Source organism: Bos grunniens, chromosome 28, assembly GCF_055505025.1.
Source record: "Bos grunniens cultivar Pamir isolate PY7600 chromosome 28, Bosgru_T2T1.0, whole genome shotgun sequence".
Lineage (NCBI taxonomy): Eukaryota > Metazoa > Chordata > Mammalia > Artiodactyla > Bovidae > Bos > Bos grunniens.
The window spans coordinates 8,350,702-8,367,498 of NC_141192.1; the positions used below are offsets into that span (position 1 = coordinate 8,350,702).

Sequence of the window (16,797 nt, forward strand, 5' to 3'; positions counted from 1 at the left end):
CCCAGGCTGAGGCCACCAGTCCCGTTAGCTGTTGAGTTTTTCAGAGTGACATCCTGGCTTCGTTTCCTAAATGCATGCAACTTGAGGTATTATTATTGTTTAAAATTAATTGACAAAAGAACACACTTCTGATCATCTGCATTGCCTGGGGGAGAATAATAGAGCAGAGATTTCTACTCCCTATTCCTTTGGATTGCACTAAATGGAGCATGCATTCAAAAAATGGCGAGAGAAGAAAGAAGAAAGAAAAGAGAGAAGGAAAGAGAGGGAGGAGGAAAAGCAGAGGGGGATGTTGGAGGGACTGATTTCCAGGGCATAGAGTTATTCCAAGATATCATAAGCAGCAAATTAAATGATCCTTCAGCAAGAATTTTGACAAGGAAATTTCATTAGGGGTTTAAATCTCTATGGAAGCTCAAGTTGCTGCATTAAGATATGAAAATTGTGCAAATATTGCTCCTTAGAATAATGTTTGCTGCAGGTCATTGAGTTTCAGGCAATGAAAGTTAGAGTGATAAATGTCATATTGAAAATAACTGGAGGAAGGAAGGGCCTAGGGACAAAAGGAAAGAGTCCCACAGTTGGAAGCTCAGGCCCTAAAGCCATTTGGATTATAAATTAGATCCCAGCATCAACTAGCTGTGTGACCTTGGAGGAAGTTTATTTAACATCTCTGAGGCCTAATTCGTTCATCTACAAACTGTGATCAAATGCCAGTCACTCTGCTGGACTGTGATTATGAGAGTTTGATGCAATAATCTAGGTAAAGCCCTTTGGCGCCATGCCTGACGCATGTAAACTCTAAACATGTGTCAGCATGATGATGATGAAGAGCAAAGGATGTGGGCTAATATTCATCTGGAAACGACCTCTTGTCAGTCATGGTGATAGATGCCTATAGACAGTTTTATTGGCATTACTCAGATAAAAAGACTGAGATTCAGGGGTTTAATAAATCTGCCAAGGTCACAAAGGAATGGTGAGTCCATCAGAATCATGCCCACTCTTATACATCTCCATGTTTTTCTCCCTCACTAGCCTTGGGGGCCTCAGAGCTAAACCCAGTTTGTACACCTTAGTATGAACATAATCTGACCAATTAGCGGTCCTTTGTGGGTCTCAGATCAAACATGTTTAGGGAAAGAATAAGTGATTGTATAAGTCAATGGATGAATGTGTGGATGAATGGGAGATAAATGCTTTGCCTATTTAAACTGCGCCTCAGCGACTCATCTATAGGTTTCTCAAAGGTTTTTAGTTTAGCTTTTTTTTTCTTTTTAATTTCAAGGTGTATGTTGAGTACCCTCAAGATGGCTGTTCTCCATGCATCCCCTGCTCAACGAGTGTCTGTCTCACCTATACTCTACTCTCATGACTGATGTTCTTACACACTTGCCCAGGCCTCAGCTAATGACTGTTCTAGCTTTAGATCAGAATGTCTCCACTCTGATATCTTATCCAAAGAGCAGGGAGGAACACATGTCGCTCTGCTGGCTTAGCTGGTAACCAATGAGCCAACGTTAGGTCAGTTCCACTTGTAACTGGTAATACTCTCTCCCATTCCCCTCAGTTCTGTTTAGGTGCTCAATCATGTCCACCTCTTTAAGACCCCATGGACTGCAGCACGCCAGGGTTCCCTGTCCGTCACCAGCTCCCAGAGCTTGCTCAAACTCATGTGCACGGAGTCGGTGATGCCATCCAACCATCTTATCCCTCTGTTGTCCCCTTCTCTCTCCACCTTCAATCTTTCCCAGCATCAGGGTCTTTTCCAATGAGTCAGTTCTTCACATCAGGTGGCCAAAGTATTGGAGTTTCAGCTTCAGTCCTTCCAGTGAATACTCAGGAATGATTTCCTTTAGGATTGACTGGTTTGATCTTCTTGCAGTCCAAGGGACTATCAAGAGTCTTCTCCAACACCACAACTCAAAAGCATCAATTCTTTGGCACTCCACTTTCTTCATGGTCCAATTCTCACATTCATACATGACTACCAGAAAAACTATAGCCTTCACTAGATGGACCTATGTTGGCAAAGTAATGTCTCTGCTTTTTAATATGCTGTCTGGGTTGGCCCTAGCTTTTTCTTGCAAGGAGCAAGTGTCTTTAATTTCATGGCTGCAGTCACCATCTGCAGTGATTTTGGAGCCCCTAAATATAGTCTGTCACTGTTTCCCCATCTATTTGCCATGAAGTGATGGGACTAGATCCCATCATCTTTACTTTTTGAATATTGAGTTTTAAACCCACTTTTTCACTCTCCTCATTCACTTTCATCAAGAAGCTCTTTAGTTCCTCTTCACTTTCTTCCATAAGGGTGGTGTCATCTGCATATCTGAGGTTATTGATATTTCTCTCTGCAATTTTGATTCCAGCTTGTGCTTCATCCATCCTGGCATTGTGGATGATGTACTCTGCATATAAGTTAAATAAGCAAGGTGACAGTATACATCCTTGACATGCTCCTTTCCCAATTTGGAACCAGTCCATTGTTCCATGTCTGGTTCTAACTGTTGCTTCTTGACCTGTATAGAGATTTCTCAGGAGGCAGGTAAAATGGACTGGTATTTCTATATCTTTAAGAATTTTCCAGTTTGTTGTGATCCACACAGGCAAAGGCTTTAGTGTAGTTAATGAAGCAGAAGTAATGTTTTCTATGGAACTCTCTTGCTTTTTCTATGATCCAACAGATGTTGGCAATTTGATCTCTGGTTCCTCCGCCTTTTCTAAATCCTGCTCAAACATCTGGAAGTTCTCGGTTCACGTACTGTTGAAGCCTGGCTTGGAGAATTTTCAGCATTACTTTGCTAGCATGTGAGATGAGGGCAATTGTGCAGTAGTTTGAACATTCTTTATTATTGCCTTTCTTTGTGGTTGGAATGAAAACTGACCTTTTCCAGTTCTGTGGCCACTGCTAAGTTTTCCATATTTGCTGGCATATTGAGTGCAGCACTTTCACAGCATTATCTTTCAGGATTTGAAATAGCTCAGCTGGAATTCCATCACCTCTGCTAGCTTTGTTTGTAGTGATGCCTCCTAATGCCCAGTTGACTTCAAACTCCAGGATGTCTGGCTCTAGGTGAGTGATCAAATCATCATGGTTATCTGGGTCATGAAGATTTTTTTTTTTAATAGTTCTTCTGTGTATTCTTGCTACCTCCTCTTAATATCTTCTGCTTCTGTTAGGTCCATACCATTTCCTTCCTTTATTGTGCTCATCTTTGCATGAAATGTTCCCTTGGTATCTCTAACTTTCTTGAAGAGATGTCTAGTCTTTCCCATTCTGTTGTTTTCCTCTATTTCTTTGCATTTGTCACTTGGGAAGGCTTTCTTATCTCTCCTTGCTATTCTTTGGGACTCTACATTCAGATGGATTTATCTTTCCTTTTCTCCTTTTTCTTCTCCTTCTCTCACTTTTTTTCATCTCTCAGCTATTTGTAAGGCCTCGTCAGACAACCGTTTTGCCTTTTTGCATTTCTTCTCTCAACAAGTCCTGTTCACCATCTGACAGATAGGGTGGAGGCCTCAGTCTTGGGCCCTGCTTTAGATATTAAACCATTGATATATTTTTTTATTAATTTTTTTTTACAGACTCTAAGGTTGTCTTTTCTTTTGTCTTGAATTTGGGCAAGCATAAGCCTTGCAGGCCTCTTTTAATGCAACCCAACACAGGGCATTCTATCATTTTGATTCACACAATGATGTGTCATTTTACAGAAAACAAAATAAAAAGGAAAAAAAATCACATACTTCTATAACCCCAAGACTTAAAATTCCCTTTTACCATTATACTGTGTTTTTCCCCCTATCTTTGGACAAAGGGACGTACTTATTGCAATCTTGAATGAAAATATTTTTCTATCTTGCTGTTTCACTTAATAGGACTATTTCATACAGCTCTTATTTTAATGATAATTTATTAGAACATGATCAATATGCCATATGATGTTCTAATTAAACATAATTTTTAAAATGTGTATTTTCTCACCATTTTAAATATTGTTGCCTTAAATATTTTTATGTATATAGCATCAACTGCAAATTGGCACTTGCCAAGAGCATTGCCAATGACTGAACAACAAGAGCATTTGACAACTGCCTCTACTGAGATTGAACCCTGCACTGCTATAGCTGTTGACCTTCAACACCCCCTGAAGGAGTTCAGGGTGAAGGGAAGCACTCTGTGCTCCAGGGAATTTGGTGGGACAGGTCTTCAGGTAGTTGGATGCTTTTAGGAATAGATTTTATGATCTCAGTCCTTGCATCTCCTCATATCTAGAAAGGCACCAAATCCCTTCATGGTGACATCAGATCCTCCTGGCTAGCAGAAAATCTTTTATTAAAATGGTTAAAATGAGTGCTTAATGGTATTGAACTCCCCCTTCACCAAAACCTTATATATTGACCTTTCTCCCAGTGCCTCTTTGGAGCAGTCTCTCAGAGCTGGTGCTGCCTCCCAGGCTGCAGTCCTCATTTTGCCCCCAATAAAACTTAACTCACAGCTCTCAAATTGTGCATCTTTTTTCAGTCGACAGCAGGACCAAGGTTTTCAGGGTTAGTGACTGATCACAGGATCATTTTTTCTTTTAGGAGCACACAGTCCTTATGCAGAGGAAAGTTAAAATTTTACATAACCTCCTGCTCCTTTTGCCTCTGTAACTCAGCTTGTTCCTTGCAAAGTCTGAATCACATAGATCACATAGCCTCAGAAAGGGGGGATTCACAATATTAGGAACTGGAGCTTATCGCACTCACCCTTGTCCTGCTCTTTGCAATTGCCCAGCCCCTGCAAACCCGCTTAATCATTTCTGTCCATGTATAAAAAACTCTGTAACCCCTTTGTTTGGTGCTCAGAGCTTGGAGTGTTAACTCCTCTGGGCCCACCAGTGTAATAAACCTGAGTTCTCCAGCTCTCCAAGTGTGGTGTTTGGTTTCTGAAGTACTGGTTTCTGCAACATTTCTGGAGGCCCCAGCGAGACTCCAACAATGCCAGCCCCTTGAGAAGCTGGACTGATGGCTCAGCCAGGTTGGAGTGGAGAAGCCCTGAGATGAACGAGGAGGAGCACTGCTTGACGGTATTACAGGCTCTCTTTTGGACTGGTGTTCTGACTCTCTGGACAGCTGAGCTCCAACTGGACTCATTGGAGGGACAGACCAACTCACCAGGAATGGCCACAGGATCAGGTAAGGCCCTGGGGCCAGTCCCCAGTGAGGTCCTACCCCAGTGGGTAGAAGAGGAGACTGATCACCTCCGTGGAGCTCCAAGGAAGGGAGCATCAGATAGAGAGACCTGGGGACTTGGGAAAAGGGAAGCATTGTGATAACCTCTGAGTGACTGTGTATGCATAATTGTTGATTGAAGGAAGTGAAAGTGAGCTCCACAGTCCTAAGACTATAGAGCCTGAGAAAAACCTGCGGGTCCATGGCAACCTCATAAGACTGAAAGGGTGCCAGTCTCTGGGGGATTTGACCCCACCCTGCGAGGCTGGTCCAGGTCAGTGGTTTATACTGACCTGCCAATGCTAAGAGGCAGCTTGGGGCTGGTGCACTGGGATGACCCAGAGGGATGGTATGGGGAGGGAGGTGGGAGGGGGTTCAGGATGGGGAACACATGTACACCCGTGGTGGATGCATGTTGATGTATGGCAAAACCAATACAATATTGTAAAGTAAAAATAATAATAATAATAATAATAAAAATAAATCTGAAAAAAAAAAAAAATCTCCCTCAGGATAGTGACTAGGCAGACAAAAAAAAAAGAATGTGAACGAATGTGTGGCCTGATTCACCTGTACTTCAGGCTCGACTGTGTGTCTTCATGGCCTTCATGGCTATGGAGTCCCAGTGGGCCCTATCTTATGGTTCTGTGGTGGCCTCATATGGCTCAAGGCAGTGTCTGCCTCTGGGGGGACCCAATCCCTCCCTGTGAGACAGACCCAGATCAGGGGTTTATACTGATCTGCCAATGCTAAGAGGCACCTACGTTTCCCCTGGGGATGTGGGCAAGGGGGCACCTGAATGGTCTCCTCTTTTGAGGGGCACCCACCCTTGTTTGTCTTTGTGTCACCAACTCAGGGCAGGAAACACAGGGAGGGAGAAATGAATGGTTACTGGTTATTCTTCTGTCGACTGACTCCTTGAGCTGACATCTAAGAGATTAAGTTTTCCTCAAAACACTGCCAGGTAGATTACATTTGTCAACATGGGTGGAAGTTCCTCTAAGCCAACAGTTTTAGATTCCATGATAAAGAACTTTAAGAAGGGCTTCGCAGGGGATTACAGAGTCAAGATGATCCCCAGGAAGCTTCATAACTTATGTGAGCTCCATTGGCCATCCTTTGAGGTTGGATGGCTGCCAGAGGGCACTCTCGACCTGCCCACCATCCAAGCAGTATACCAGGTAGTCCCTGGGACTCCAGGACATCCAGATCAGTTTCCACACATAGACTCCTTGCTTCTAATAACACAGACCGTGCCCCTATGGGCAAGATTTAGCACAATGGACGGGGACAGAGTAGGGTATTTGTGGCCCAACCACTCAGAAAAAAGAAAGAAGGGAAAAAAATCTATATTCCAGGGATATCCAGTGGAAGACCCACTGCTTCCCCCACCAAACATTCCCCTGACTCCACAAGCCTCAGCACAGCCAGCACCAGACCCATTGCCAGACAGTCCACTTGCCTCCATGTCCACTTCATAAGCAAGCCGGTAGGGAAGCAGCTCTGCTTGGCTGAACGATCTAGCCAGCTGGCCATGGCCCATCAGATGCCACTGTGAGAAATTCAAGGTTCTCAACAAGTGAACGAGGATGGCTCAGTCCAGCCTGGCTGCTCCATCCTCCATTACCAGCCCTTCGGCACTACTGATCTCCTCCACTGGAAACACCATAACCCAGCATACTGGCTATGACTGATCTCCTAGAGTCCATTTTCCACACCCATCAGCCTGCATGGGAAGACTGTTGCCAGCTCCTTACGTCTCTCTTCACTACTGAAGAAAGGAGACGTATCTCAACAGAAGCCCAAAAATGGCTCCGAGGACAAGTCCCCACAGAGGTGTTAGATATAGAAAGATGGGCACAAGAAGCAATGCCAGAGACGAGACCTAATTGGGATTTCAATATCAGAGAAGGACAAGAAACCCTGGGTCACTACCGTGATGCCCTTCTACATGGACTTTGAGCAGGAGCCAAAAAGCCCACCAATATGTCCAAAATTACAATGATAATCCAAAAAAGCAGATGAGACTCCCACCAATTTCTATGACAGATTGTGTGAAGTGTTCCAGACATAGACCCCATTCGACCCTGAGACACACGAGAATCAACGAACGATCAATGCTGCCTTTGCGGCTCAATCCTGTGCAGACAATCCAACGAAAGCTCCAAAAACTGGAAGGCTTCACTGGGTTGAATGCTACACAGCTCTTGGAGGTAGCAGATAAAGTCTTTGTGAACCGAGACCATGAAGCCCAACGGGAAGCAGATAAAAAAATGAAACAGAAAGCAGCCTTGCTAGCAGCAGCACTGAGGAGCTCTGATCAAGTGAAACAGACTGTCCCCTCGTGGAAAGGGGAAACGAAGAAGAGACTCCCACTATGCCATGACCAGTGCACCTATTGCAAAGAGACCAGACACTGGAGGAATGAGTTCCCCATCACAGAGGGACATCTAAAGGGTTGAAGAAGTTCAGTCAACCCAACAAAGAAAGGTACCAACCTGAGCTGGCCATCCAAAACGTTATTGGCCTGGCCAGAGCAGAATCAGACTAGGGAAGACTGGGCTCCCTGATCCTGGGCCCCCGGGAAAAAAAATCAATGACTTTTATGGCTACTGGAGCTGAACACTCCGTGGTAACCACACCTGTGGCTCCCCTCACAGGCTGAACAGCAACTATTGTTGGGGCCACATGGTTCATGGCACCCCGCTCGTCTTGCAAGGCCCGTTCGTGTCAGCTGGGGGCCATCTGGTGATTCATGAATTTCTTTACTTACTGGGATCCCCCATTCCCCTGCTGGGTAGAGACTTACTGACAAAGCTGGGGGCACAAATCACCTTTGCCCCTGGAAAGTCTGCAAGCCTCACCCTGGGGAGACAATCGGCTCTGATGATGGCCATGACCATATCCAGGGAAGACGAATGGTGTCTCTTATTAAGGGAACAAATAAATCCCCCAAGACTGTTAAAAGAATTCCCTGATGTCTGGGAAGAGAAGTGGCCCCCAGGTTTGGCCAAAAACTCTGTGCCCATTGTAGTGGACCTGAGGCCAGGAGCCACTCCTGTTAGACAGAAACAATATCCAGTATCACAAGAGGCATGCCTGGGAATTTGGGACCACATCCAGCACCCACAAAATGCTGAGATCCTAATTGAACATCAGTCTCCCTGGAACACTCCAATCTTACCAGTCAAAAGGTCTGGAGGGAATGACTACTACCCCGTCCAGGACCTCCACACCATCAACAGTGCAGTGATCACCATCCATCCAGTGGTCCCAAATTCCTACACTCTCTTGAGTCTCTTACCCACTCAGGCAAGCTGGTTCACCTGCCTCCATCTCAAGGACGCATCCTTCTGCCTCCAGCTGTCACCAGCCAGCCCTTGTTTGCCTTTGAATGGGAAGACCCACACACTGGGAGAAAGACACAGCTGACTTGGACCCGACTGCCACAAGGCTTCAAAAACTCACCTATCTTGTTTGGTGAAGCCCTGGCTGCAGACCTTGCTGCCTTTCCCAGTGAAACTTTCAACTGCACCTGCTCCTGAATGTGGACAACTTGTTACTAGCCAGTTCCACCCAAGGGGACTGCTGGAGAGGCACTAAAGTCCTATTGGCTCTACTCTCCACCACAGGATACAAGGTGTCATGGAAAAAGGCTCAGATCTGCAGACAGGAGGTCAAGTACCTCGGGTTTGTCATCACAAAAAGGCATTGGGTGCTCAGACATGAGAGGAAGCGAGCTATCTGTTCAATACCTTGGCGGGACACCAAGAAAGAAGTCTGTGAGTTCCTCAGGGCTGCCAAATTCTGCCGGATCTGGATACCGGGTTTCTCTGAAATCGCCAAGCCTTTGTTTAAAGCCACAGCAGGGTCTGGTAAGGGCCCCCTGGAGTGGGGACCTGAACAGGAAAAGGCCTTCAAGGAGATAGAGACTCTTGACCAGTGCGCCAGCATTAGGGCTTCCAGATGTGGCACGGGACTTTAACCTCTTTGTACATGAGAAAAATGTACACTGAGGGTTCACTGAGGGCACTGAGGGTTCTCACACAAACAGTTGGGCCAGAGCAGCGCCTGGTCATATAACTGTCCAAATGACTGGATCCAGTGGCCATGGGATGGCTGCCATGCTTCCAAGCATTAGCTGCCACTGCAGTTTTGGTCAGAGAAGCAGATAAACTTACTCTTATAACAAAAGATAATATATAAATATATTTATATATATATATGTGTACATGCATATATGTATATATATACATATTATACATTTTATATATATATATATATGTATGTATATATAAATGTAAAGGTTCCCCATGCTGTTACTGCCCTGAATAGCCAGGGGCATAAGTGGCTGACCAACTCCAGGATGATTCACTATCAAGGACTGCTTTGAGAAAACCCATGGGTCCAACTTGAGGACTGTGCAGACACTGAACCCTGCCCAGCTTTTTACCTATGAAGGCGGGAACCCCTGATCATAACTCTGAGGAGGTCATAGATGAAATTTATTCGTGCAGGCTGGACCTGACAGACATTCCCCTCTAGAACCCAGAACTGGAACTGTTCACTGATGGAAGTAGCTTCATCCAAGATGGGCCCTGCAAAGCAGGTTATGCCGTAACAACTGATGAGACAGTGAAGGCTGAGGCCTTGCCACAGGGTGGTCAGCACAATGGGCTGAGCTATGGGCACTCGCCCAGGTGCTAAGGCACGCTGAAGGGACACGAGTCAACATCGACACTGATTCAAGGTATGCCTTTGCTACTTTACATGTTCATGGAGCCATTTATAAAAAAAAAAAAAAAGGGACTACTGAGAGCAGGGGGAAGAGAGATTAAAAACAAACAAACAAAAATCCTTCAGCTGTTAGAAGCAGTCTGGAAGCCTTCCCAAGTGCCAGTCATACATTGTAAAGGCCATCAGCGAGGAACCGATCCAGTAAGCAAAGGAAATCAGTTGGCTGACCAGAGAGCCAAGGAGGCAGCGACCCAACCCAGCCCCACAGTGGGCCCCAAGTCAATCTTCAATGTCCTCCTGGCACCAAAATTGCCTCCATCTCGAAGATATACCAAGGAAGAAGATCAATGGGCTCTAAATGAGGGAGGAATTAAAAAAAAAAAAAAGAGGGCTGGTGGAAGCTCCCAAACCAAAGACTCTTTGTCCCCTGCAATATAGCAGACTAGCTGGTAAAACATCATGAGACAGCTCATTTAGGAAAAACTGAGCTGGAAAGCTTACTGAGCTGCTACTATTTTGTTCCTAAGCTCCCAACCCTGTGTGCCCAGATCAGTGCTAGATATGTGTGACTTGTGTGCAAAACAACGCCAGCCAAGGACCAAGACCCAACCCAGGGGTGCAGACAGTTGGGACACTGCCATCTGAAGGTCTAGAAGTGGACTTTACTGAAGTCAAGCCCTGTAGAGGCTATAAGTATTTACTTGTGATAGTCTGCACGTACTCGGGATGGGCTGAAGCCTACCCCACGTGCACTGAATGGGCATGAACAGTGGCCAAGGCCCTACTAAGAGACATAATCCCGAGATATGGGCTGCCTCTCTCCACAGGGTCTGACAATGGGCCAGCTTTTGTGTCTGAGATAATCCAAATTTATCCAGGACACTGGGAATCAAATGGAAGCTTTAAACCCCTTACAGGCCACAGAGCTCAGGGAAAGTTGAACACATGAATCAGACCCTCAAGACTACATTAGCTAAACTCTGACAGGACACCCAGTTATCTTGACTTGACATGTCACCCCCTAGCCTTACTCCAAGTCTGATATATCCTGAGATCCTCAAGCTAAACTCCCTTTGAGATCTTATATGGGAGAACACCCCCCGTGATAGGAAAACTCAAGGGAGACCCCCAACAACTAGCTGACCTGGAGATGTCCCAACACCTCCAGGCCCTGGGAAGAGTCTTCCACTACATCACCCAAGACCTTAGAAAGGACACCCATTCCTTTGGGCAACTGGGTCCATCCCTATCAGCCAGGAGATGAGGTATGGGTAAAAGACTGGAAAAAGGAACCACTTCAGCCAGTTTGGACAGGCCTCACATGGTCGTCCTGGCAACCCCTACTGCTATTAAAGTTACAGGCGTCATCCCTCAGATCCACCACACCAGAGTCAAGAAGGCAGTGGCTTCCTGTGGTGAGGACACCTGGAACACTGTTCGGGACCCCGAAAATCCCCTTAAGGTCTGGTTCCAAAAACAACAGCTCTCAGCCACGAAGGATGCTGAGCCCTGCTCTAGTCACTCCAGAAGCTGACTAGTCAAAGGACAGCAGAAGCTTGAGGATTCTTCAGCCTTGCTCCAGCCACACTCCAGCAGCTTGCTGGTCAACGCATGGTGGAAGCTTGAGGATCTGGCTATAAAATTATAGATGGATTTTCATTGTCAACCCTGGCCTCTATCACTGATTGGTATTATTGCTGTGCTCTTCACTACAGGACTAGATTCAAAAGCACTCCAGGACTGGGATTTGGGTCAGAAGCTGTGGTTAGCTGTCTGTTATCTCACAGGAGTTGGAAGCCTCATTCTTATTAAATGTCTCCTATGATTGATTCTCCCTACTTAACTAAATTGCTCACAGTATAGTTGACCCCTCTTCACAACAGGCTCAGTTGCTATAGCCGTGGCAACCCAAAGATAGGGAGAAAACTTTTTGTTAGTGTTCAGTTATCTGTTATGTGCAGGCTGCTTTGCAGCCTTCTGGTGTCCCTTGCTATAACAGATGGTGCTGTTCCTTATCCATCATGCACCTGTCAACATTACAGTCAACCCTTGGAAAATCACTTACTTAACCATCAGCTAGAACAATGTATAGATAGCCAATCCTGTAGGCCAATCACCTACTGCCTTCATAATCAGGAGATGCATGTCCAGAGGTCTGGGTGCCAAAAATGTTTTCCAGTTATACTCTTCACTGCCACTATCTTCCCTCCACCAGAGGATCCAAACCCCAGGTGGTATCCCAACACCATGACATTGCCAACATGTCCCTGTGCCTCCGTCTACCCCCAAATGCCACACAGATGTTACAACCCAGACCAACTGTCTGTCTGCCAAATAAATGGAAAAACCTATTGGACAGGAACAATAATTCAGACAAACAAAATCATGGATCATCTTTGCCCTAAAAACTCAGGTTCTGCCTGTTGGCTGTATGACCCAGGTTACAGAGTTAACTCCCCCTTAGACCCTCATCTGTACCTGGTTCTCAATGCAACTCTTTCTTTGCCTTCTTAATGACACCAGCCCCCAGCTAGCCAGGGATTGCTGGCTTTGCTTTACCCTTAGGAGCTCCATGGTACTTAGCTACACCAGTACCAATGAATGATGCAACAGCCATGGGAACTCCTATAGACCCACCCTGGCAAAAGCCAGTCTCAAGGGCAATTGAGTTAACTCAGAAGGCTCCAGAATGCATTACAAATGATGTGGGGACTGAACCTGTTGGCAATTTAGCCAGGGACCAATGTAATCAAACTTCAAAAGGCGAGTAGCCCACTCATCCTCCCAGAAACACAATAAGGTGTTGCCCCCATCAAGGCCTCTTTGTGGGACAGTTGTTTACTTATGTCTACCAGCCAATTGGATGGGTATCTGCCCGTTAGCTTTCCTCACTCCCCAGATGAATACCATCCCTAACCACCAGACTCTCACTGTGCCTCTGGCAGCACATACGCAGTCAAAAATAGCCATCCGATTTATACCCCTACTAGTTGGTCTGGGAATTAAGGCTGGGATAGGTATGGGAATAGAAGGAATTGTTTCATCAACCACCTTCTACCATATACTATCCAAGGACTTCACAGACTACATTGAGAGAGTAGCCAAATCATTAGTGGCCTCACAGGACCAACTAGATTCCCTGGCTGAGGTGCGTTTACAGAATAGGAGAGGGCTAGAAGACAATGGTGACCCACTCTAGTACTCTTGCCTGGAAAATCCCATGGGTGGAGGAGCTTGGTGGGCTGCAGTCCATGGGGTCGCTAAGAGTCGGACACTGTGCGACTTCAATTTCACTCTTCACTTTCATGCATTGGAGAAGCACATGGCAACCCACTCCAGTGTTCTTGCCTGGAGAATCCCAGGGACAGAGGAGCCCGGTGGGCTGCCGTCTATGGGGTCACACAGAGTCAGACACGACTGAAGCGACTTAGCAGCAGCAGCAGCAGACCTACTGACAGCTGAAAAGGGAGGACTCTGCCTCTTCTTGAATGAAGAATGCTGCTTTTATGTAAACCAATCAAGAATACTTAGGGACATGGCCCAACAGCTAAGGGAACAAATCATAAAAAGGAGAGAGGGACGAGCAAATTCCTGGGATAACTGGAACAATCTCTGGAGCTGGGCATCGTGGCTTTTCCCTTTAACCAGTCCTCTCTCCATATTCTTTGTGGGGCTCCTTTTTAGCCCTTGTATGCTCAATGCTATTACCCAGTTCATAACCTCTCAAATTGAATCCATAAAGTTACAAATGATAATAACTCAATATTGCTCCCTGAATGATGGGGAGCACTGAATATCCTCCCAAAACATGAGATGATGCTTTCTACAATGAATGATAGAAGCATCAAGAGGGGGAATGAAGAGGAAAAGCTAAAATTTAACATAACCTCCTGCTCCTTCTGCCTCTGTAACGCAGCTTGCTCCTTGCGTAGTCTCAGAAAGTGGGGACTCACAATACTAGGAATTGGGGCTTATCTCACTCACCCTTGTCCTGATCTTTGCAATCGCCCAACCCCTGCAAACCTGCTTAATCATGCCTGTCTATGTATAAAAACTCTGTAACCCCTTTGTTCAGGGCTCAGAGCTTTGAGAGTTAACTCCTCTGGGCCCACTGGCATAAAAAAAAAACCCTGAATTCTCCGAGTGCGGTGCTTGGTTTCTCGAGTACTGGTTTCTTCAACACGTACAGTGGTCTCATTCTCAACATTTGCAGTGATGGACTATTATGTTTAATAGAATGGCAAAGGTTTTATTAGATTGTATAAAGAAAGGTTATTTTACCTATTTTGTTCTGCATGCAAGCCCTGCTCCAGTACCCTGTACTGAACAGGTATTCTACAGCTATACAGGAAAAGAAAAAGGAAGGAAGGAAAGGAAGGAGGAAGGCAGGGAGCATAGGTAAGAAAGAAATAATAAAGAGAAGAAAGGAAAAAGGGCAATAAAAGGGAAGGAAAGAGAAGGGAAGAATAAGGAAGAAAGAAAGAGGGAAAAAAAATGAAAACTAAGTACATCAAAGTGAATATAAAGAAAATGAAATCAGCAAACCCATTCTTCTTTTTATGCTTCCTAATGCAGCAAATACACGTCTCTAGCCACAATCATACCTTTTAGACATCAGCTGAGCAAGTGGCTAAAACTACAAGACAGAAAAGATACCACACACTCCAGTAACTGTCCCCTACCTAGGAAACTCCTAGAGACCAGAGCCTTACATTTCAGAGACCAGAGATCAACCATGGCCAGCTTAGTTACTGGCTTTTAGGCAACCTCCACTTTTCTTTAGGAGAGTTAAATTTGCTAAGAAAAGAATAGTTAATGCTGTATGGTGGCAGCTTGCCTTGTCAAGATAAAACACAAGCAAATTGAATTACACAGAAATTTTATTTTAAAAAATATTCTGTTTACTCAGGGAAACATACTTAAAAATTCAGGGTAGGGGGGACAATAAAAATCTGCACTTTGTAAAAGTGTTGCTTAAAATGTTCATTATGCAGCAACCTGCACATTCAGACAGGGTGACCACTGGCTGCCATCAATGCATGGTATTTCGCTAAAGCTTATGTTATGCATGTTTGGTATTCAGGAAACCAAAACATTGCTTTTACAATCTGAAAATGCCTGTCATTATCTTCACTGAACTAGACTGCTGATTCAATAAAAGTCCCTTGCTTAGTGGTGATTCAACTGTAGCAGTCACTGAAAGATCAGATTATTTACAGATAAAGGAAAATTTTCACATTTGACCAGAACTGAGTATATTCGTATAGAACATTATTTTTTACCCCACACAGAGACAGAAATAAGTGGTAATATTTCTTAGCAGCAAATTGTCTTCTTTCATGAATGGAAAAAAATAATTTGTTGTTGGTATGGTAATCGCTGATATGCGAATAGGGTTGCTAAAAATAGGGTTTTCACAGTTAGTCTGAAAACTTCTTATTTTATATGTATATTTCCTTCCATCAGGAAGGTTAAAGTTAATAGGGTTTAATGTTTTCACAAATTACCAACCAGAAGGTAAGAAGCAGTATGACATTAACAATTCTCATAACACTCTTTTGGATAAATAATGAGGTCTTTTATGTCTCTATATCCTTGTTTTCATAATGGGGTGGCAGTAAGGGAGCCTAAAAGCTAAGGGAGCAGGATTTGTTGCAGTTCCCATAGGAGGGTAGCAGTGGAGATGAATCTGGAAACCAGGCTCCATCCCCGGAAGTCCTACACCTCAACAGAGATAGTTCTGAACAAACCTTGAAGGTGAATGCCTCTCCCCCGCTCCCACCCTCGGCAGCATTCAGAGACACAAAACTGAGATCCGGTGGTCAATGAGTTAGCAACTGTGACTCCGAGTTTTATATTGTGTTAGAGACAGAAGAAAAATGCATGACCTACTTGGATCCGATAAGATGGAATCAGTTTTCGGCAGAAATTGATCACAACGGACTCCTTGGTAGCCTTCTTTGCACCTGAGAAAAGGGATAAATGACAAACATACGCATGTGGTTGTGAAAGGTTCGAGATTTCAACGAGCAAAACAGCCACCAGTTACATCACCGTGAGAACTGTACATTCATGCTTTTGTGATGCTTGGCTCAGTCTGTTTCTAACATTGACAGATGGATTCTAGAGTCTTATGTCTGTGGGGAAAAGAAAACAGCAGCAGCGCCTTTCTTTGGTAGTTTTATAGGAATATCTAGCGAACAAACAACACAACTGAAGATGCCCCTCATGGTGTATGAATAATTGTTATCCTCATATTACAATTCTGCAGTTTTCTTTATGCAACATACTGGTCTTTAAAAGACTGCAAATGCTCTTTCAGAAAGCATCATATTACAAGTGTTATTTTTCTAATGAAAAATCATTTTCTAACATAATTGATGAAACATTATCAGGAGATTTGGCCTACTGTTCATTTTCCTCATGTTTTACTAGTTTGTTCATTTGCTAATTTTACTTTTATTTTTTGCTTACCAATTTTTCCAGTCAGTGCCGCCTAACTGCTAGGCCAGAAATAACAGCATTTATTTCAGATATGGCCAAATCGGAAAAGTATCTATCTCTACATGAAAGGTCTCTGCATTTTCTCGAAAATCACATTTTTGTCTCCTCATTTTTCTCTTTTATATTTAGCAAACAAGTGCCTGCTTCCTGCAAGGCATTGTCCAGGGAAACTTTCCTAAGGCGGGTGCAATTTGGAAGTGGGATATTCACCTGAAAGCCCTTGCAGTGAGGCATGTCTAGGCAGCCCTGCCTGTCCACAATCTTTGCTCAATCAAGGCTGGTTGGCCGTCTCAGGACAGTACTGGCTCATCAGCTGACAGTTCAAGGAACAAATACAGC

General features: G+C 44.6%; 1 protein-coding gene across 9 annotated transcripts in view; it reads right to left on the reverse strand.

Moving 5' to 3' along the window:
- The window catches only part of NRG3 (neuregulin 3), a 1,239,421-nt gene that overhangs the window by 300,763 nt on the left and 921,861 nt on the right, over positions 1-16,797 (reverse strand). For all 9 annotated transcript variants that reach the window (XM_086382916.1, XM_086382914.1, XM_086382915.1 and 6 more), the window contains exon 3: positions 15,847-15,920. In XM_086382916.1, the coding sequence (XP_086239042.1) occupies positions 15,847-15,920 (74 nt within the window). The remainder of the gene's footprint in view (positions 1-15,846; positions 15,921-16,797) is intronic.